The 22,479-nt window shown below is 32.2% G+C and overlaps 1 protein-coding gene, 1 long non-coding RNA gene and 6 other non-coding genes across 13 annotated transcripts; all 8 read left to right on the plus strand.

The window, feature by feature from the left end:
- The first annotated feature begins 1,556 nt into the window (after window positions 1–1,556).
- Window positions 1,557–11,413, plus strand: LOC133817606 (uncharacterized). Of its 5 annotated transcripts, none has more exons than XR_009885610.1 (6): window positions 1,557–2,103; window positions 2,685–2,761; window positions 4,038–4,090; window positions 6,154–8,603; window positions 9,912–10,028; window positions 11,304–11,413. XR_009885610.1 is itself a non-coding variant. In XM_062250174.1 (5 exons), the coding sequence occupies exons 3-5, from the start codon at window positions 4,069–4,071 to the stop codon at window positions 9,921–9,923; spliced, it is 2,484 nt and encodes an 827-aa protein (XP_062106158.1). In that variant the 5' UTR covers window positions 1,557–2,103; window positions 2,685–2,761; window positions 4,038–4,068; the 3' UTR covers window positions 9,924–11,267. The 5 variants fall into 5 exon arrangements, 1 of the variants encoding a protein (XP_062106158.1); XR_009885611.1 differs by lacking the exon at window positions 11,304–11,413 and adding an exon at window positions 10,732–11,267; XR_009885609.1 differs by lacking the exon at window positions 11,304–11,413 and adding an exon at window positions 10,735–11,267.
- Window positions 11,414–19,456: 8,043 nt separating this feature from the next.
- Window positions 19,457–20,876, plus strand: LOC133817609 (uncharacterized). Of its 2 annotated transcripts, XR_009885614.1 has the most exons (3): window positions 19,519–19,624; window positions 19,714–19,762; window positions 20,393–20,876. It is a non-coding gene; the product is annotated as an uncharacterized LOC133817609 (long non-coding RNA). The 2 variants fall into 2 exon arrangements; XR_009885613.1 differs by having other exon boundaries at window positions 19,457–19,762.
- LOC133820346 (small nucleolar RNA Z157/R69/R10) lies at window positions 19,716–19,810 on the plus strand. The gene has a single exon (XR_009886760.1). It is a non-coding gene; the product is annotated as a small nucleolar RNA Z157/R69/R10 (small nucleolar RNA).
- Window positions 19,876–19,970, plus strand: LOC133820347 (small nucleolar RNA Z157/R69/R10). Its single transcript, XR_009886762.1, has one exon. It is a non-coding gene; the product is annotated as a small nucleolar RNA Z157/R69/R10 (small nucleolar RNA).
- On the plus strand, window positions 20,078–20,164 carry LOC133820360 (small nucleolar RNA R11/Z151). Its single transcript, XR_009886775.1, has one exon. It is a non-coding gene; the product is annotated as a small nucleolar RNA R11/Z151 (small nucleolar RNA).
- LOC133820365 (small nucleolar RNA Z152/R70/R12) lies at window positions 20,231–20,343 on the plus strand. The gene has a single exon (XR_009886779.1). It is a non-coding gene; the product is annotated as a small nucleolar RNA Z152/R70/R12 (small nucleolar RNA).
- On the plus strand, window positions 20,426–20,546 carry LOC133820375 (small nucleolar RNA snoR80). Its single transcript, XR_009886788.1, has one exon. It is a non-coding gene; the product is annotated as a small nucleolar RNA snoR80 (small nucleolar RNA).
- On the plus strand, window positions 20,723–20,809 carry LOC133820359 (small nucleolar RNA R11/Z151). Its single transcript, XR_009886774.1, has one exon. It is a non-coding gene; the product is annotated as a small nucleolar RNA R11/Z151 (small nucleolar RNA).
- Window positions 20,877–22,479: the final 1,603 nt, after the last annotated feature.

Genomic DNA, 22,479 nt, shown 5'->3' on the forward strand with positions numbered 1-22,479 from the left:
TAGGACCGTCTCGAGCCACATGTTGCAAATATATCCACATAATAATGTGGTCTCATCAATTTATCACATATAATTACATTTATGCCCTCAACAGGCCATAATTACAAACATGCTCTTATGAACAAAACAATGCCCACGTGCATATTTAATACTCAGAAACATCCATCTAATCATACTCATATACTCATATAATCATGCATGTCACATAATCATGCATTTAATTATTTATTCACATAAATATCAATTATGCCCTCCCGGCACACTAATCAAGGTCTTTAAGCCTTATTAGCAATTTTGGGTCTACTGAGTCAATAATTAACAGAGAAAAACAGAGGAAGTAGTAACAAAATTACTATTTTGGTAATATTGAGTATTTTTGCTAAAAAATAAAATTAGGCTACAACAAAGTGAAAATATTGGTATTTATTCCATCAATTACCCCTAATATAATTTCATAATATTCAAATGATTTTTTTTTTTAAAGTCATATATTCAAAAAAAAATTACTTCGTTTCTTGTTTTCTTTATATTCAACTTTTTTTTTAAAAATTGTTTGGGTTTTCCTTCGATTTTTGGGCAACCTCATCAAACAACCAAAGAATAATATTGACAAGTTTAGTTAAAGTAGACTCAAGTGTTTAAGACATACTTAACATGGATAATTACTAGATAAAACAATAAATAGCAAAGAGATTTATAGTGGTTCGACCATTAATGAAACATACGTCCACTTAGTTACTTTTATTGATGTATGAGCTTGCAACCTCTGATTACATGTGTGGTTGCATATTAGCCCTCTTGAGTATAGAGAAAATATTTGGCATTAAGGGATGCCTTTAAAGTATTTGGCTATGTTGCCATCCTCCTTTTCGCAGACCCTACTCCTCTTATTTATAGTAAAGAGTTGGGTTACACTTGGGTTTCAGACTTAAGCTATTGGGCTTGGCCCAAAGACAACGAATACGAATGTGTGACTAGATTGACAGGGTCGCCAACCTTGGCTGAGTTGTGGCTATGCCTTTTGTGACCACCCTCCAACATTAGAACTAGCCATTTGCTTAGGGTCAGTGGAGAGTTATGAATGACGTCCTGCTTTCTAGGACCAGCGACCATGATGCTTGATGAGACCAACGACTATGGCCTTGACTCCATCGACCATAGTACTCTTAAGGAGGCTAGAGACTGTAGTTGAGCTTTGGATGGACGCTCAAGCTTTATGAAGATGCAAATTGCAATGCAAATTGCAATTGGGACTTCACAACCTATTTTTGGCGACCTTATGTTAGCGACCAATACATGGACTTGGTGCCCATCAATCATACACACGGACGAGCTATCAGACATAGGGTCAGGTGACCATTCATAGGCAACCAATATCTGGAATATGTACCAGCGACCATACACAGGGACAGACGGTTAGAGGATGATGTTGAGATTTTCCTAGGCCTGTCTTATCTCTTGGATGTCACTATTTCTGTCAATCATGGTGAAGTGGCCTTGGCCTCGGCCTCATGTATCATATTGGACTTCAACAACCTTGGACCTTAGCCACAATGATGATGCGGTCTTCTTATAAGCGACTCCCAAATTATCTTCCCGCTAGCATATTTGTCTGTCACGTTATTGTAGGGGTATAGCAATGTTTAATTATATATGTTAGAGAACAAAATGGAAAATGAAAGAGAAATAGAATTCCCTACAATAAAATAAATCCTAATACATTAAATTTTGTCAAAAAAACAAAATCCTAATACATTAAATAGTATTATTTGCAGGACAGTAAATTCTGGGCAGATTTATTTGTTTTCTGCTAAAAGAAATAGAAAAATAACACCCTGCTCTCAGAAAAATAAAATAAAAAATAACACTTCCCGTAAGGGTTTCAGTCGCCCCCAAATCTCTCACCCACCCCAACAGAATTTCTCGTCGTCGATATCACCCATACACAGCGACCATGCTTTCTCCGTCCAGAGCAGCCATCTCCGGTGCCAAATTTCTCTCCTTACAATGAAGGCCCCTCGCCTGTTCAGAGCCCACTTCGCAAAAAATTCGTTCAAAGCCCTTCCGTGATTCTTTCTTCGTTCTATTCTCCGTCGAATGAAGGTTGTCTCTCATTTCTACTTCATTTTGTTCTTGGTTTCTTGTTTAGGTGTGAAATGTCATATTTTTAATGTTTGGCTCTCACATTTATATGAATGAAGTTCTATATCCCCCGCTAAAGTTTAATTTCTATTTGTTAATGTATTTATGTTCTTGGTAACTATTTCATGTCTCATTTTATTAAACCAAACTTTGTGCCTTAAACCATTACTTTTGATATTTACATTGAAGAAAGATCATAGAGGGCTAATTACTTGCTTTTATGGTGCATTATCCTTGTACACAGCTGTTTTGTTGCTACGGTAGTAGCATAGCGTGGTTAGTTTCTCTCCTATTTGCTTACTAACTGATTGAGTGTTTCTCCTGTACCTGTTTGGTTATGGTTACTAACTGTTTGATGAAATGCTGCAGTAAATATATAAGTATTTTTAGTGGATTCTATAATTGTTGTAATTTCTTATATTCTTGGTTTTGGATTTCTTATATTATTATATCCCAACTCCTTCATTATCATGTATTATAAATGTTATCATGACCTAACTAACATATATGGATTATTGATGCGATGTCTCATTTTTTTTTAGGTTGACTATAACGAAAGTATTTCGTTGTGCTTGGGATCCTTTCATTGTTTACACTTCTGATATCTTTGCCATCCTAGGTAATTCTTGCTTCTATTTTTATGGAAACTATCTTGGAAGTGTTATATATTTATATGTATATTATATATATATGTAAATACATATATTTCTTTGAAATTTTATAATATCTGGAGGATAGTTTATAGTTTATGTTGTATGGTATCTGATGTGTTCTCGTCTGCATTTCTTATTACACTATGAGAGAAAATGGATTAAATTTTGTTATGATGTGTAGTGCTTTATTTGAGAAATTATTCTAGTGAAAGCAAGGAAAATGATGTGTAGATAACCATATATATATATATATTCATTCACATGAGTCTAAGCAGTAATATATATATATATATATATATAATATCGAACAATTTAAAAGTATGTTGCTATAGATATGTTCAAAGCTTGTACCAGTCATTCTTTCGTTATTATTAATATATATTGGCAGAGGAGTCCTTATTCAAAAATAAATAATTAATAGGGCCTAACATAAATTTTTAAAGAGATTTGAAAGAGAGTAGCTCTTTTAGATATCAATATAAATATATCTGCATGTATTTTGTATATATATATATATTCTAATATAAGATTTTAAGAATTAGTTTTGTCCTTCACTACTTTGTTAATCATGTTGTCAGCATAGAATTTCAATTCAAGTTACTCCTCCTATTATTCTTACGATTTCGTTTACTATCCTCATTTTCCTTATTCTATTTTACTGTCCGGTATAATATAATCTAGAAAGTAAGCCCTCCCATTACAATCAACTAAGTTTGATGTGTTGTGTGGTCGTAAAGCTTTTTCTTTTTTTTTGGGGGGGGGGGGGGGGGGGGGTTGAGTTCTTGTTAAAGTTGTGTCTTATCTCTTATGTAAAATTAATGATGAGTTAATAAAAATATATTATCTTTTCATTCGTTAATATACCTCTATTCTCTCTGTTTCTATATTGTTTGTTCTGTATCTTTCTGCTATTGATATGTGGTACCTAGTGGGCTATATCAAACTCCTGCTTAGAAATTTAGATAAATGAGCCATGATTAAAACAAGCCAAAGTGCAGGCTCAGTTATTCATAAGTATTTCTAAAAGTTTTTTCTTTTTCTTTTCGTGGTACATGTTTCAAATAGGCTCCAACATTTATTTGCAAAACTATGTTTTGTTTGCCATATTAAAGCTCTTTTTATATATCTAAGCGTTAATATTCATGGCATTCTTCTAGATAAGCATAATTTGTTAATTTTAATTTTAGGACCTTTCCACTTTCAATTTTGTTTAACCTTTTGGCATTCTATGGGAATTTACAGCCACTTGGTGTAGGTAGCACTTGAGCACAGCATGGGAGTAAGCAAGCCTAAAGGTAAGAACCAGTTTTAAATTTCCTTGTTTGAGCTTTCAGCATGCTAAGATTGCTTATATGTGGGAAGTACCCGGTTATCATGGCCTGAGTATTTTGTTTTCCAAAAAGAATATAGTCAGCCAACAAGGTTTAAAATTAAGTACTTGATATATTACTAGGAGATATCCTTTTACTGCCTCCACCATGCTTGTTTAAATGTGCTTCCACCAAGCTATCATGACACATGTTGTTTCAAGTTAATTTTTGTCTAGAAGAGAAATGGGATTTAAGAGAAAATAGTTATATTAGAAAAATACAATTTCATTTATTATAAATGAAATACATTTTGACTTGATTGTGAGGTTTTTCTTTTCTCTTTCTTTATTACATTTCTTCTCTTCTTTTCTTTACTATTGGGATTGAAAATTTGATTTTAAATGGGACGCGAAACCTAAGGTGGAGTTTTCTTGTACTATTGGACTATTATAGTCTTTAATTTGAAATTTCTTGCTCATGTTTTTGTAGGTTGTGTTGTTGGCTATAAATGTTTTTGTGTTTGAGTTTGTGGGTGTATTTTTCTCCTTAGTTTTATTGCTTTTTAGTTTTGTGGGTTTGATCTTTTGAAAATTGGGATTTTGCTATTTTGTTTCGTTTGTGTTTGTATAGATTGTATACTACTTTTGTGCATTCATTTATATTTACAAGAGAATATGACCTAGTACACCAGGATTTCTTGAACAAGGGACAGTGTTATCTCCATTTTGTTTCACTTGTTTTGTTGGGTAACTTTTTATTTAGGGAATAATACACAATGAGAGACAAGACATTGGCAGCAAAGTAAAGACTTACAATTTTTTAATTATAAATGTAGTTCTTTAATAAGATACTTTTGTAGAGGCATTAGGTTCCAGTGTTACCTATTGATGAGAGCAAACTTCTACTGACAGACATAATTATTTGGCTTCATGATAAAGTTGTTTATTTGTAGTATTGCAGATGACTTTACTTTTTTTTTTAACTTGGATTTAAAGGAACAAAACCCATTGGTTCATGAAAGGCATTGCCGAAGCACTCTTATTTATTTATGTATTTATTTTTTGGTGTGGTTGTCACCTAAAAATAAAGATATTTTGATGGTTTTATGTTGTTGTGCTTCGGTTTAGGTTGCTGGTTATGCTCAAATTAAGACCAAAGAATAAAGTTGTCCGTCCTAATTTATTTTGATACATAAATGTAAAAGGATTCTCAGCTGATTGATTGCATAAAGCTTTTGATTTGATATCTATGTGGTGAAGATTGAATTGCATTTTGAATTTCAAACTTGTTGTGCATTCCTTTTCTCCCCTTCTTGTTTTCACTTGTTTGACTAGTAAGAAAAATGTAAAACACTATTTTTCTCGTTTGTATGCTCTACTCTTATGTGTCATATTACTCTAAATGTGATTGATGTCACATATGATATAGAACTTGACATATGCTAAGAAATCATAAACAACTACCAATTTATGATCAAATCTATATTTACATATTATTCATGTGTAAATTGTTAAATTTTCTTTCTTGAATTTAGATCTTTTGTGTGCACAATCATGCAAGAAGATTGATGAAAGAGCATGTAGTTATGGATATAACTTTAAAGCATAAATGAATATAAATAGAGTAGTTTTGTGTTGATTTTTGTTTTTAATTAAATTGAAGTAGGAAATTTGGGTATGTTTGTGAGTAAATTTTTCTTGATAAAATTTTATGCTTTTTTATTATAAATTTGTCAACATCCAATAGTTTTCTATGTATATTAGAATTCAATGGTTATTGTGTTGAATTGCACTTTAAATTTCAATGGCATTGGATACCATCGAATTGTGCTCGCTTGTTGTCAATGAAATTCAATGGATATATGAATTTTGATGTTTTTTGTGTTGAATTCTCCATATTAAATTTCAAAAGTGTTCATTTATCCATCAAGCTGAGTTTAATTTTTTTTAATGAAAACCATTGACTTTGAGTATTTATAAATCGAGTATTTATTTGATGAATTTTGATGGTATTTATAATAGTTTGATGTTTAATTTTTTAATTCGCAGATTCAAGTCTTAATGTATTCATTATATATGATGGTGTGTGGCAACAAGGAGGAGTTAAATGGATTTATGAAGGGGGTTCTTCTAGAGTAGTTTCTTTGTCAATGAGTGTAAGCTACTCACAATTGTTGGACAAGTTGTTTGAAATACTTAAGGTGGATAGAGCTTTGTTTGACTTCAAATTGGAAGTCGTTTATCCATGTGGTGGACAACCTCTACCTCCCATTGTTGTTGCCAATGATGCTGACGTATCAATTTTCATTAATGAGAACTCCATCTCCATCCAACATCGCACTCCGCTATGTGTTACTCCTATAAGGAAAAACATTTCTGTTGGTCATACCCCTAGTAATATTATGGAAGATCGAAGTCAAGTTCACTCATTTGTTCCAGAAACAGGTCCAACCCAAGAGCCTTTTGTTGATGATGAGCCATTTGTGAATGATGATCATGTTGCTGATTTAAATGCATATTTTGAGGAAGCAAGTTCGGATGATAACTTTCAGAACGTGTCAAGGGAGAAGTTAAATATTGTACATGCTCAACAAGTAGAGGAAGAGTGTGAAGAACCAGAACCACAGACGGAAAAACAAAAACAATTGAAAAAGAGCAAAATTGGTGGTTCACAAAGTAGTCGTGTCAATGCTCTTGAAGCAAATGATGATGATAACAGATGGAGAGCCTTTACAGCAGAAGATATCGCAAACTTGAATGGGATAAATACATCATCCTCCGCGAGTTATGGAGCATTAAAATTGGGACAGATATTTGAGAATAAGCTGGAATTGAAGACCAAAGCCCATTTGTATGCAATGAAGAAGAATTTTGAGTTTGTAGTGAAGAAGTCTGGTACCGATGTCTGGTACATTACTTGCAAAGATTCCAATTGTCGTTGGCGATTGCGAGGTAAGAAGCTGGTTAGTTCTGCCATGTTCGAGATAGTCGTATTTTTAAATGAACACACATGTTCACTTGAATTTCGACATAAAGACAATCGTCAAGCTGCTCCATGGGTTATAGGTCATGTCATCAAGAAGAAATATGTGATCGACGGGTCTAACTATTCGCCAGTCAATATAATGAATGACATCAAACAGAAATATGGGATCAAGATAAGTTACGAGAAGGCTTGGAGATGCCGAGAAAAAGCTCTTATGTATGTGAGAGGGACACCTGAAACGTCATATGCCAAACTACCTGCTTTTTTGTACATGTTACAACAAAAGAATCCAGGTACCATACATGATTTTGTGATAGAAGAAGGTGTATTCAAGTATTGTTTTCTTTCCCTTGGAGCTTGTCGACGAGGTTTCAGTTCATGTCGTCCCGTTCTATGTCTAGATGGCATTTCTTTGAAGACAAAATATGGTGGTCATATGTTATGTGCTGTAGCATTGGATGCAAACAATAACTTGTATCCAATTGCATTTGCAATCATCGATAATGAAAATCACGACTCTTGGACATATTTCATGAGAAAGCTTAAGGAAGCAATTGGCGAGGTTGAGAATTTAGTATTTGTATCATACAGACATGCTAGCATTACACATGCTTTGGAGCATGTATTCCCAAATGCCCATCACGGAGTCTGCTACTACTATATGAGTATGAATGTGACTTCTGAATTCAAAACTGATCATTGTCACCAAGAAATGTATTTGGCAGCTTATGCTTTTTATAAAGCTGAGTTTCATCACTATTTTGAGAAAATAAAAGTCAAAGATCCTGCCATTGCATCCTATTTAGAAGGTATTGGTTTTGAGAGATGGTCTCGAGCTTACTTTCCTAGGAGTAGGTACAGTGTAATGACTAGTAATTATGCTGAAAGCTTTAACAATAAAACGGGGGATGCAATGACTTGGCCAATCACGACGTTTGTGGAATATATTCGATTCACACTCCAAAATTGGTTTTCTGATCAACGAGAAACAGCCATGAAGAACACTAGTCAATTGGCACCTACATTGGAGCAAGATATACACAAACTAGCTGAAAGGGCGAAGTATTTGGTTGTAGATGCACTTAGTGAGTATGAGTTTCATGTGTTGGATGGTGACGGTGATGGTGAGGTTAACCTGTTGACAAAAGAATGTTCATGTGGGAAATTTCAAATTATTGGAGTTCCTTGTGTACATGCATTAGCTGCAGCCCTAAAACAGAATGTCAACATGTATTTATTGTGTTCTAAATTTTACACAATAGATGCATTGAGGAACTCATATGCGGAAGATATATACCCATGTGGTGATGAGGTTGATTGGAATGTCCCTGAGTCTATTAAGGATATGCATGTTAAAGTACCTGTTGAGAAAGCTTTTGTTGGTAGTCCCAAGAAAAAAAAAGGAAGACCAAAGAAAAAATGTAAACGGCCCCAAGGAGAGCATTTGATGTTGGAACGTAAATGCAGTCAATGTGGAGGTCGGGGTCATAATAAAGCATCTTGTAAAGCTAAAGTATGACTTAGATTTATAAAATATTTACTTTTTCTTAAGCTCAATTAATTTGGTTATGAAGTTTATTTTTATTAAAATTTTAGGGGTCAGTTAGAGTAGTGAGGTTACTTTTTCAATACCATATGAATTAGCAAACGGTTTGTTAGATTCTAATGCTTACTTCATGTGCACCCTCACACACATTAGTAATGATTAGTTAAAAGAGAAAAATGAAAAATAATTTGTTATTTTTAAATCATCCTATCTCTCTTTCTTCCTTAGTAGTTAGAAATATGAACAGGCAGATGCCCTTTGCCCGTATTTGACGTACTGCCATGATCTCTCACGCTGCTCCTTCTAAACAAGGCCATCATTTGAACGGATGAGTTTGTTCTTCGGAACTGTTGTTATGTTGGGTTAGTACTAGAGTCTTGTTATTGTTTTTTTTTCAATGATTTTTGAAGGGAGTAATTTTTAGGTGTGCCCTTCTTTCACAACAAAATATTGGGTATCTGCCAATCTGGTTCCTAATTTTCATTTTAGGTTTTCTATTTTCCCGTATGATTTTTATTTTGGGTTTCAGGGTATGAGTTTGTTAATTCATGTGTTTGTATTTTTTATCCTGGATTGCAGTAATGATCTCTAATTAATGGTCCTTCTATTTCAGTTGGGGGTACCATTGGTTAATTTTACTCATTGGATGGTAGTGTTTTTTATGCCGAGTAACATGCAAGTACATCTAATTTGGAAATGAAACTAATATGGAAGTAACGGAACGTTGAATCATTTGTGTGGAATCTAATATAAGCTTATTTATCATCTCCAGCATCTTATTTTGCTCATAGCTAGCTTTGAGTGAAAATTGTCAGTAAAACTAGGCAGTGATGGCGATCTGTTTTATTGGATGCTTTTTTGTTCAGGTGCTTTAATTTGCAATTTTGCAAATGCTAAGCATTTCTCAGTTTTGGCTGGGGTGTGTATGGACATGTAAATTTCATTTGTTATAATCAGAGAATTGTACTGATTTTATTGCTTGCATTGGATGAATAATATTTTTTCTTTTTTCCTCAAATAAAATCTATGGCTTTGAAAATACGATTCAAGTAAAATGAGTTAGAGTCTATTTAGTTACTTCCATGATCATACATTATTTATGGAGACATGAGCATTTGGGCACTAAATACCTATACTTGACTTCAAATTTATTTTACTAGCATGATTAAATTTCTTTAGTTACTTATTCTATGACTGGCATCTCTACTTCGGTGGGACAAGGTGGTACGGAGATAATAATCTAAGCATATTTGAGTTCTTTATCGACTGTTTCAGTGGAAAAGATAGATGGGGGATTATGGCACACTCTCTGTGTCTGATGATGGCTGTGCATATGATTTTAGGGGTAATGAGTTTGGACAGTTGGGGACTGGCACTGATAAGATTGATGAGGTACTTACTGAAACTTGTCATCATTTTTTCTTTGAACACTTGGTGCATTTGTGTAGGTACTCATTTACTCATAATTTCAATAAGGAGGATGGTCGTTGTTTTGTGGCTATTGAATATGCCATTTTTGCTTGCTAATAAAATGATAGCATTGTATGATGTGTGATGTGTGATGTTTAGGTATGTGTGAGTTGGTTGTGCTTGGCATTGTGATACATGGGATGCTTGTACCTGACATTATGTATTGTTTTTTACTCTTTCTGCTCATTTTATTTGATAACATTTTTGCTTCATTACCTTTGTTAAAACGTCACTTGCATGTTTATCCTCTTTCGATACGGATTGGGTGGAGGATTTTTTACCTGGTGTAGTTTTTTCTATCTTCCTATTGTATTACAGATTGGACCATAAAATAGTTAATATTCGTGATCTTTAAATGTTCTGTGGTAAACTAGGAAATGATCGATTTAGGACTTATTTATGTACTGATAATTCTACAAACATCGAATATGCTTGTAAATTAAGGGCGTAGCACCATACCATTTTAGTTTATTTTATAATATATTAACATTGTTGTTGATTGTGGTTTTTATAATTCTGATAGCATGAATGCAAATTTTGTATTATTTAGACATGCTTTATTTGTGAAGTTATAGGAATCTGTTATATGGTTTTATTAGTTTATTTTTAATTATTTACTGTACAGCAGGAATCCAAGCCAGGGCATACAAATGTGGCTATATTAATAACATGATGACTAAGGCCATGTATTTGTTCGTCTAAATTAAGAAATGATATAATTCTCTTAGCATTTGACATCACAAATATTGTTTTCCTTGACAAAACAAGGCAATTCTAATGGTTATATATGCAACTTTTACGCAACTTTTATGCAACTTTTACTTGGCATAAGATGTCTCTTTATGCAACTTTTACTTAATTTTTTTTTTAAAAAAAACAACTATTGTTCAATAATTAGAAGTATGAAAATTTGGATGGGAGACATTTTCATGTAATTGAATTATTTTATCATTAGCTCTCCATCTTCAAGTCTTCATGTCCATTATTTTATCATCTTTAGTTTTTGCTCCTGGAGTAGTTTCTAGATGGTTAGTATACCTTTGATGTTGTTTGCTGTCTGATCTAGCTGCTTGTTGCTGATCTCGTCTGTACTTTGTTTTGGTTTTTATTCTATCTGGGTTGCTATTTTTTAGCACCAGCTATCAAAAAAACATTTCTACATGCTCTCTTCAATGCTTTTTTTTTTATGGCTTTCAGTCATTTTCAGGTGAATGTGCATCATGCTGCCAAAAAACATAAGAAAAAGTTTAATGAACATAAGAAAGAGGCCTTTGCAATATACGAAAACAGTAATTTGGCATATACATATACGATCTGGCCTGCAAAAAGAAAAAGCATTGAAGCACACCTGTGTTACTCAAGTCTAAATTGCATGGTGTTTCCTGTTTTAACAACATAAAAAGGAACCTTTAGTCCAATCTAATTAGATTACTAATAAATGATTTAAGGCCAAATTTATCCATCATTACCTTGCGTATTTATTTAGTCTTGTGTTGTACCTTTCAATTTTTTTTTTTAAAAAAAATTCCTCGTGATTTTTATCAAAACGCGCATACTTTTTTCTTCCTCTTGATTGCGTTCTCTCTGTCTCTATCTTTTTTTAGCAAAAGATGAAATCCAAGTGCCCTAAACGGGACAAGTAAGCAAAAAGACAGAGAGGTACCAATACATGCATTTCTTTTTAGTGAAGTACCAATACTTATATGTTACTCTAATTCTTTAATGTCATCCTCAAACGTGTAGAAATAGAGGAATTTGATGCCACAGCTTATTATTGAGACCGACCCTTAACCTAAAATCCAAAAATATAAAGACAAAAAAAAATAATACATACTCTAATATACAACACATTTTCAATTTACACCTAAACTCTAAATGTTCGACTGGAAGGTTCGTTTGAGAGGCACGAAACACGGTAGAGTCCGTTTGGGGCCTTCCGCAATAAATTGCATATATAAGAAAGAGGTAGGGAAAACTAAAGAAAACCAAATTAGTTATAGGCAGCCCCCTCAACTAAATAATGGGGAATACGTGCAATTGAGTCTTATTCCCCGTTATTGAGAGTCCCATGCGCCATAGTCTTCTTTCTTTGAAGAAAAATTTGAATTCAAACCTTTGGGCTATGATTGTTCTTAGATATTCGAGACAGGTTTTGCTCATTAGGAAAATCAACTGAGAAAAACTAACCACGGATGCTTTGGATGATGACCACCAATAAAGCTTGTTGTAAAAGATAACTAGGGCTGTTCCTAATGAAATAAGAGCTTAAGACAAAATTAAATTATGGGATCTCTAATATATATAATTTAAAAAAATTTATAGTATATTTGTTGGACTTGGAGCTCTAAGCACGGGCATTGTCTATGTCAAGGTCAATCCTGAAAATAATTGTCTTCAAAGATCGAGAATCGAGAGAACGTTAACTCAATAAATGGGGTTCACGTGATTAAAATATATTATATGAAAGTTAGAAGCAAATTTTGTCATGGGTCATAATAACTATAATATCCTCAATCGTTTGATTAAAGATTTCTATGAAATGAACGATTCAAATCATGCAATATGGTATTGAAAAAGTAACATTCACCATCCTGTTGGCCCCAAAATTTTAATTCTAAACAAACTTCTCTTTAATCTTTGTTTTAATTATATTTTTCTTATTCTTTTCAATAAACCTTGATGCAATTCGATTATATCTAGATAATAATATTCAAAGGAAAATATTATTCTCTATCGAAAATAATATAATTATTTTACAAAAATAATTTGTTTTATTCTACTTTGGCTATTTTGTCATTTTCTCGTTGAGTAGTCACCAAGATGCCGTCGAATTGCATTAGGTGGGTCATCATCTACCATTGAAATTATTTTGATGACACATCAAAAAATATCGAATTCAATAATGATGCATGCATGTTCGGATGAACTTTGGACCAATTTGATTAAATTTATTACATGTTGTGAATTTTCTCATTAATCATTGATAATATTTTATCGAAATCAAAACCAACAATCACATTTTTTCAAGAAAATCTCTATCATAAAATTGTAAAAATATATACACAATTTCATATTTATGTTTAATACTTGAAAAAAAAAATCATATTCTAACCAAATTAACACTTTTAAACTTACATAAATAAATAATAATAAGTCAAGGTCTAAGTTTTGATAAAATAAATCTATTGCTAATTTTTCCTAAACAAATGACTTCTCCCTTTGGTAATGGTGGTTATGGATGTGTTAGCACAAAGGTGCTCTAGATGGTTGATTGTGTAAATCTCAGAACCACCACTGCAATGTACTAAAATAATTTAGTAAATGTTAACTTATATAATAAATTCAAAATGAAAACCAACATACTCAAAGTCATTCCTACATCATTTTACTACGGGGGACTTTATCACCTTCAAATGTGGCACTTTGAAATATTGAGGCTTTTTTTCCATACTCAACAAGCAACATGGTTGGCAAACAATTTTGATATAGTCCATAATTCATATAGAACTCCTTCATTTGCTCTCCTTCCACATTTTGAAACTTGACTATCCAAATCCAAACATTTTCAAAATAAATAAATAACAATATAACACTTAGTATAAAATAAGAAAGTTCATACTTTTTCATTTCCCAGATTGTTGTTCAGACGATGAGGCGGAAGCTGAAGATGGAGCATGAAGAGAGTATTATATTTTATAAGTTAACATGACGATGAGGTTGAATGCTACTAGTATCGGTCATTATCTCTACAAATATTAGTAATATAAAAATAAATATTAGAACTTACTTCAATTGAAATAAGGAAAAATCCAAATAAAATTACCAGACTCGAGATACACTGAGGTTTGAAGCACTTATGCTCCATCCATATAGTATCGAACAATGATAAGTTGATATGAATTGCTCCACTAATTTTTGGGACAAGTTAATGCTTCAACTATCTTTGGGCTCAGTAAGCTCCTAAAAGGATCTAAAATTCAACCCCCAATTGAAAATACCGCCTCAAAAGCAACAGTGGTAATTGATATAGCTAACACATCACAAGCCATAAGTGACAAGATCTTGTATTTGCACCCACTCTTGTCCACCATCCCAAAACATCAAAATTATGACTTGGTAGCTCAACTGCCTGTTCCAAATACTTATCGACCTCATTTTTTGTCTTACCACCCTCCTTATCCATTTTTCATGCCACATACTCATCATGCAAATTACGCGACCTCTTGCTTTTGGTTGTAGGTCGACCAAACATGACAAATGAGAACGAACCAGCAACAAAAGCTTGAAATTGAGACTGAGTCATTGATGGATCAACATTTGTATCAATTAACTCATTATATTGATCAAACATTGCATGTATCGTTTGCTCCACCCATTTAACCATTACAGTGCACATTACATTATCATGAATATCACTAAAGAAATGATGGAGACATTCAAGTTTGTATCTTGGGTCAAGAACCAAGGCAATTAGAAGTATCTTGTTACATTCATCAAGCTTTTCCAAATACTTGTCATATTTCTACTTTGTGTTCTTTGTCATGTGTTTAACGCCCAAACGTAACTCCCACTTAGCGGTAGTCGTAGTATAGATGGGTGGTCAATTCCACAAGGAGATAAAGGAACAAGTTAATCAATAAATAAATGTTAGAGATAAATAATGTGGGGAAAATAGAAAGAGTGATATTTTTTTGTTGTTTTTGAGATTTAAAGATTAGAAATAAAGATAGATAAAAATGTGATGTAACAATAGGTAACAAGTAGGAAGGATCAAGAATCACCAATATGCATACTTGTTTATTTGGATATTTGATTCACAAAAATTACACAAATGGATAGTTCACATCCCAACTATTCATTTGGAAAATTTAACATTGAAGCACAAATATGTTTTACAAAAAAATGTATTCAAGTGATTATTATTCTTTACCATGGAAAGTTGAGATAAATCTTATGAGAAGTCTAAAAATAACATTATACCACTGGCCATAATGCAATTAAAGATTGGACATAAAACCTAACACAAATATTACTTTTACTATTTATAAAATACATAGAAAGAACATGACTAATTCTATATAGATTTTCGCAAAAGTGAATATATATGAATGAAATGGAAAAAATGATAAATATATTATCTATATTTTTTTCACTGATTTGATAATACATAGAAAGTGCATGACAAAATCTATATACTATTAGTAAACATAAATATAGATAACAAGATGAAGAAGTAGAGATGAAAGAAAATAAATCACTCAAATATATAAACTTTAAGTACATGGTGAATCAAAAATACCAAACAAAGTCATAGTGCATATAGGATCATCCTAACCTTCCCAAGAATGTTAGCCTATTATGCTAGACATTCTCATAAAATTCTAGAAAGAAAATATGAGAGATGAGACTAAAATTTGGTAGAGTTTCGCTACCTAAAAATTACATACAAAATGTGAAGAAAGAGTCCCTATTTATAGAGGGAGAAAATGACTAAAAAGAAATTAAACAAGAAAATGAGGTTTACAAAATAAATATGAAATATTAATAATAAAATATGATTTTAAAAAATCAAATCTTATTATAAATATTAACCTAGTTATTTTGGTGTATAGTCAAATGCCATTTTTCTAAAGCACCAAAAAAAATGAGCTTTAAAGCTCAAAATGGTAATTTTGCAAGGTCCAATACCCACAAAATATGTGTTGAAAGTGGCTGGTGGCAGATGTGGGTTTTGACCCATTTTCAGCCAATGAGGGAGTGACACGTAGGCGGCTGGGCTGAAGAAGCAAGATGCTTGGGCCTTTGGGCTTGGCAGTCCGTTGGAGAAACAATGCATGTTGGGCAGTTGGGCCTTCATGCATTGGGGAGCCAGATGGGCCTGGAGGCTTACGGCATGGGTCACACGGGAAGGATGAGGCTGGTTTGACCAGTCAATGCAGGAGGAGAAATGTGTTGGGACACATGGCGCGCTGTGAGAATGCCACTTGGCAGCTGGAGGTGGAGCAAAATATATGCGGGCCTGGGCTCTTTTGGGCCTGTTTTCTTCAAAAATGCCACAATTCCACTATATTTTCAGTTCTAATTCTTCTCTTCTTGCTTTCTTTTTTTCTTTGTTTCCAAGTGCCAAAATACACTTTAAATCCTACAAAATAATAATAAATTAAATCATAATCAAATATTTTCATTTATAAAATAAATCATATTAATTCCATGAAAATATTAATTAAAACTTAATTTATTTTGACTATTAAAATCAATAAATATGTATTTTTCACCACTAATCATCATGCCACAAAACAACTCATCCTCCTCATCATCAAGTGTTAAGTCATTTAACTCTTGTTGCATGTTGCATATTTCAACGAAGTACTTATTTGCAGTAACATAAGTAGACCCACTAAATTTCATTGTTACATCATAAAGAGTTTCTAAAAATCTCACAAACACTGATGCACCCTTCCAATATTTTTTGGATGATGGTCCCTCCTTTGGCTTCCCATCTTTGTCCACCTCATTAAAATATTTCGAATAATTTCCATCGTCTTCCATTCTTTCAAATGCCTTTTAAAATTTGAGTGCACAATTAAGCACGAGGAATGTGGAGTTCCACCTTGTTTGGACATCTAAACAAAGAAGTCCCTGGCATTCGATCTCTTCCTCTTTCACACATTTCTTAAACATTATAAGCCTAGAAATGAAGACCTAAAATACCTAACAACATTTCTAATTGCAGCAATAGACTCTCTTTTTTTCTCAGATTAACTTTCGGGTGTCATCCGAACCCGTGAACATGCCAAAATACAAACACGAACGCGAACCCGACATAGCTCGGGTCGGATCAAATTCAACCCAAACTTGAAGGGTTTTTCAAAAAAATGGGTTTCTCGGGCTCGGGTCGGATGAGTTTTTTGGGTTTTCGAGTCTAATGCTCACCTCTAGTGGCATCGATGTGCTACACAAAAATATGACATCAATCAGATACTTCAAATGAGAAAATATGAATGATAAATTCAATATAAAAATTTACTTTCTGAACTATTAAACAAACTTCAACATGTGTTGATAGTCAACAACTTAAAACAATGTGCAATAAAATTAAAAACTAGCAAAATCAATAACCAATTAAGACCCATGGAGAATATTATAGCAAAACGAAGTTTCATCCCTCGCCTATCTTATGTTAGTGTAACTATATGATACTTTAAGGTGCCTAATATCACATGATGCGCCAAACGGTGATTGATGTAATTTTTTTCAGATCCTACATATTCAAATTTAAAATGAAATATGTGAAACCTGATATTAGCTTATAGAAATCATCGTATGATGCATCATGTGGTGTTAAACAACATATAGTGCCCCATAGTAATATTCAACTTAAATTCATCATTCGCCTTTCCTAATTACCCATTGTTAATTGGAAATTTAAGAAGAAAATGAAGAGGTTGGCAAAATGCAATTTCATCCGTTACACATCTTAGATTCATTCTTTCCTAACCACCCATATGAAAGTGTTACACATTTTTTATGGTATTTATAAAAGTCTCTTCATTTAAATAAAAGGTTAGAAAATATAAGAATAATGTTAGGTAAATAAGCAAGTATATAATTATAGGGTTTTGAACCAAAAAAAAACTAAACTAAACTAAACTTAAGAGCAATATTTTATATTGATTTATGAGGAAATTACATTTTATATGAAATTTTTAATAGAGTTTGCAAAAAGATGGGTTTTTTAAAAAAAAAAAAAAGTTAATCTATAGCATTTTTTTTAAGAATTTTCACTTTTATTGGTTTATTTTTCCATATTTTTGTGTAAAAGTTGGTTTATGCCATGATTTTACTCTTAATTAAGTTTTATTAATTTGGATTGGTATGTTTGTAATTTGATTATTATTTTTTAGTTTTGATTATTTTATATAACTATTTTTATATTAATTTTTTTTTTTTGTTTTGCAATTTTCTTTTTTGTAATATGATTGTGTTTATCATTTTTTTACTTATTATAAACATTTTCCCCCTTTTTTTAGATTGTACGTTTGCCTTTTAAAAGTTTAGGTAAGGTAACCAGTTACTTGATTTATTTTTCACAGTTATATAAAAAAATCTTAGATATAAGTTAAATAATATGTACCAGGAGGGGTAACCAATTACCATAAGAGGAGTAACCTTCTGTCATAAAAGGGGTAACCAGTTACCATACGAGAGGTGACAAATTACTTATATTAAATGTGAAAAGAAAAATTAAATTTGAACGAAAAAAAGACATGATCTGATCTTATAACCTAGAAATATACACACATATCATAACGCGGAGGTAACCAATTACCATTAAGAACTCATAAATATACACTCATACCAGAATGAGAAGGTAACTGGTTACCATAAAGAACTAAAATATATACACATATCAGAATGTTAAGTTAACCAGTTGCCTATTGCAAATTTGAAGAGAGAAAAAAAAAAACTCAAAACTATACACATATACCAGAATGTGAAGGTAATCGACTACCATAAAGAACCAAGAAATATACACATAACAAAATATGAAGGTAACTAGTTACCTATTGCAGACTTTAAGATAAAAAAATACAAATCCAAAGAAAACAAACGAGTTTTGATCTACAACTCAAGAAGAAGAAGGTATATTTGTAATAATATGAACAATTGTTTACCTAAACATTGATTTTTTTACAAGTTAGTTCTAGATCTAAAAAAAAAGTTTAGACCTAAAAAAAAATTTAGATTTGAAAAAAAAATTAAGATTGCAGCAGAACCGATCAGAGGTTGCCGATTGTTGCTGGAGGTTTGTTGATCGAAGTTGGCTGAAGGTTTACCGATTGGAGTTGGCTGGAGGCTGCAGATTTGTTGCTGGAATTAATTTGATTATTGTTCTTGATCGGAGCTTTAAGATCTCACTAGAGTTTTGAAGTTGTTGTCGGAGGTGGGAGGTGTTGCCGGAGTTTGGGTGCCCTGGCTTAAGACACGATTTTGTGTGGAGACGCTTTTGATCGACTCAAGTTTCAGCAGATGAGTTTTTGTTATGTTAATTACTATAGTACCCCTCCTTTTACTAATGTGTTTTTGTTTAAGTTTGAGTTCCTATATGTAATTAGTTTTCCTATAAATCGAGTTTTTGTTAATTAAATTTTTCCATAAAAATTAGAGAAAGTTTAATTTGCATATTTTTGCACAATAATAACTAAAAAAGTCATATTTATGAAAATTTTCATTGATTTATATGTGTAAATAGGAATTTAATTCAAACATAAAGATAGTGGCATATTGCCATAAATTTAATATACTAACGTAAATATTCAATTTCCAACAAAGATCCAAAACGTTACACAAGGCCCAAATCATAGGCCCAAACCTAGATGCTTGAATACACATATCTTATTAACCCTAGTTAGTTTCTTCTGCCTCTCCATTTTCTGTCCCTCTATATAAACCAACATGCTTCTGTTCTTCTATCACAGTCTTCTGCATTCGCCTCCCCAGCTTGGGTCCTCGATTTGGTTTGATTTTCTCCTACTTTCTCTTTTCGTTTTTCTTAAATGTGCTACGATTTGGTTTGATAAAATCTCATGTTTCATCGACTTTGTAGAGAAGAGTGTGGTGATGATACACTTTGTGGACTAGAGTTTCTGATATGGGTAAAACCTAGAATCTGATTACAAACCCTTGGCTGTCTGAGCACCCTTCTTATTTCTTTCTCTATTTTTTATTTTTCCTTCGTTCTCTAAATCCTTTTTGTCAAAATAATAATTATAATGTGGTGATGATACACTTTGTGGACTAGAGTTTCTGATCTGGGAAATACCCAGAATCTGATTACAAACCCTTGGCTGTCTGAGCATATTTTATATTCTATTTTTCTTGTATCTCTTGAAAATTAGAAAATAAGGGTTCAAAATTTTCCTTTTGTTAGGTTTAGTGAAGTTTTTTAGGTTTAGGTTCATTATAATTGGGTGCTTATGATGATAACTTTAATTATCTTAGCGGATTTCAGTGAGATTTTATAGTCAATGATCTGAATGTTACACACACTGAAGCCCCTTTAATTATTATGTTTTAAATCTTTTTAAACAAAATGCAAGTAATTTCAGTAATTTTGGGACTTAATTGCTATGATGAGATAAAGCACTGGATGTGTTTATGGGCAGTGGACGTGGCCTCTTAATGTGGTCTCGCCGTGAGCCTAATTTAAAAACGACTTCTCCTTCCACTGAGCTCAATTTTGTCCCATAAATTCTAATTCTTTTTGGTTTGATTTTTTTTGCAAGTATGATGTGATTTGGAATCAATTGCGCCCTTTTACCAATTCTGGGGGATAATTTGTTCCTCTCGGTATAATGGCTTGGGCGCTATATCAATTTGTGGCTATCCTGATCGATGTTCTTTCAATGCCATTAGATCCTGGAAACACCTCGTACATTCTTCTCATTATGAAAATATTTTCCAATTTAACTAATTGGAATATCAATGTTATCCTTGTCAAGCTTATGTGATCTCACCAATTGTGTATAAATAATTGTTAGATTGAGTAGAGAACCAGTAACAGGAATGAGTTGAGGAGAGTGAGAAAAATTATATCTTTTATCATTAATAAAATTGGGCTTATGATGATAACATAAATTATCTTAGCGGATTTCAGTGAGATTTTGTAGTCAATGATCTGAATGTTACACACACTGAAGCCCTTTTTGATTACTAGGGTTTTAATATAAAAACAAAGTCTAATCAGAAATAATCTTTCTTCTATTTACAGTAATGTTTTTTTACATCAAATAATACAGAATATGGAACTCACACCTTGAGAAATTGTTAGCATTTTGGTTAATAAAAAAAAAGTTATTTTAAAAAATAAATGTAGTTCAAAAATTAAAATTAGTCAATTTGTATATCAAATTCCAACAATTTAATAATGTATTTTGTTTCAATTGCTCTAGAGTTCAATTGTAATATAATTTTTAAAGGAATAATTTATAAGATACTTACTTTTTAAAGGAATAAATGAAATTATAGTGAGAATTGAATTTAATTTCGCCCTTTTTTTACCATTTCTGTTTGATAATTCGTTCTTCTCGGTATAATGCCATTTGATCCTGGAAACACCTCGTACATAACATAACACCTCGTATATTTTATCTTAGCTAATGAAAATTATGGTTGTGTAACTAGTGAGAAACCGGAAACAGGAATTAGCTTAATCTGTTCTAATAATTCATTTATTAATTGTTATATGCTCATGGTATCTAATGTCCAGACTTAATTTTTGTGTCTGTGCATCTCGTTTTTAGGGCATACAATGAACCTCTTACAGGTCTTGCGACTCAGATTGCCTTGTTATCCATAGGTTTGCTGTTACTTTTTTCCTGTTTACATTTCTTTCCAAACAAAATACCCTTTTTCGTACCCATAATGAAATGTGTTTTGCAAATGAAGTTAAAATGGGGTTTGGCACGGTGCTGTTAGGAGCATAGCATCATTTAGGCAGTCTGCCATTTACCATATCTCTCCCAATAGGGGTTGCCCAAATGGTGGTGAATGGGGTTATATTGTTTTCCATTTTATGTCACTTGGGTTATAATTGTTATGGTTTGTTAGTCTCCAAATATTATATTGTATTGTCAGGCGTTAAGGAAAGCACTTATGTTCAATTAGAGATTTTGGTGCTAATAGCAAGTCCAACAAGACTTCAAAACAACAAAATGATGTCAATTTCACACCAAATAGCATTATGACAAATTTATCACCATTATTAGTGGGAAACTACAGCAACGACAAGGTTTTTTTTTCTACTATTCTATTAATATTTTATAAATTAATATTTATAAATATATATTTTGTAATATAAATTCATATATAATATAAAAAATAATATATTTTTTAATGTAATTTTTAGTGTTGTGGTTGGAATAAAAGAAATATGATATTAAAATTTTACTATCTTGGGATTAGTTCAACACATAGTAACTCTTGTTGTTGGAGATGCCGTACAAAATAATAGAATTTTAGTTCTATATTTTTTTTTATTCCAACCACAATATTTAAAATTACAAAAAAAATTATATTCTTATTTATTTTATTAATGAAATACCACAAACAATATATATAAATTTATAAAATATTAATATAAAAATCAGACTCAGAAAAAAAAGTGATATATTGTTGCTACATTGTCGAGCATTATTGGTGGGATACTTTAGCTACACCAAAATGCTGCTAAGAGCTAATCCAAAGGAATGGCAAAACTTGATTTTCCAGCCATTCCACACTTTATTGCACCCAAATGAACGCTATATGTAGCAGCAATTTGGTGATAAGTTGGTGGCACACTATAGCAACACAAATTTTTATTTTTATGATT

This window comes from Humulus lupulus, chromosome 2, assembly GCF_963169125.1.
Source record: "Humulus lupulus chromosome 2, drHumLupu1.1, whole genome shotgun sequence".
NCBI lineage: Eukaryota > Viridiplantae > Streptophyta > Magnoliopsida > Rosales > Cannabaceae > Humulus > Humulus lupulus.

Coding starts and splice junctions, on each gene's coding strand:
- LOC133817606 (XM_062250174.1), top strand. CDS start 4,069: ATGGGAGTAAGCAAGCCTAAAG. Junction 4,091..6,153: donor GGGAGTAAGCAAGCCTAAAG/GTAAGAACCAGT, acceptor TTTAATTCGCAG/ATTCAAGTCTTAATGTATTC.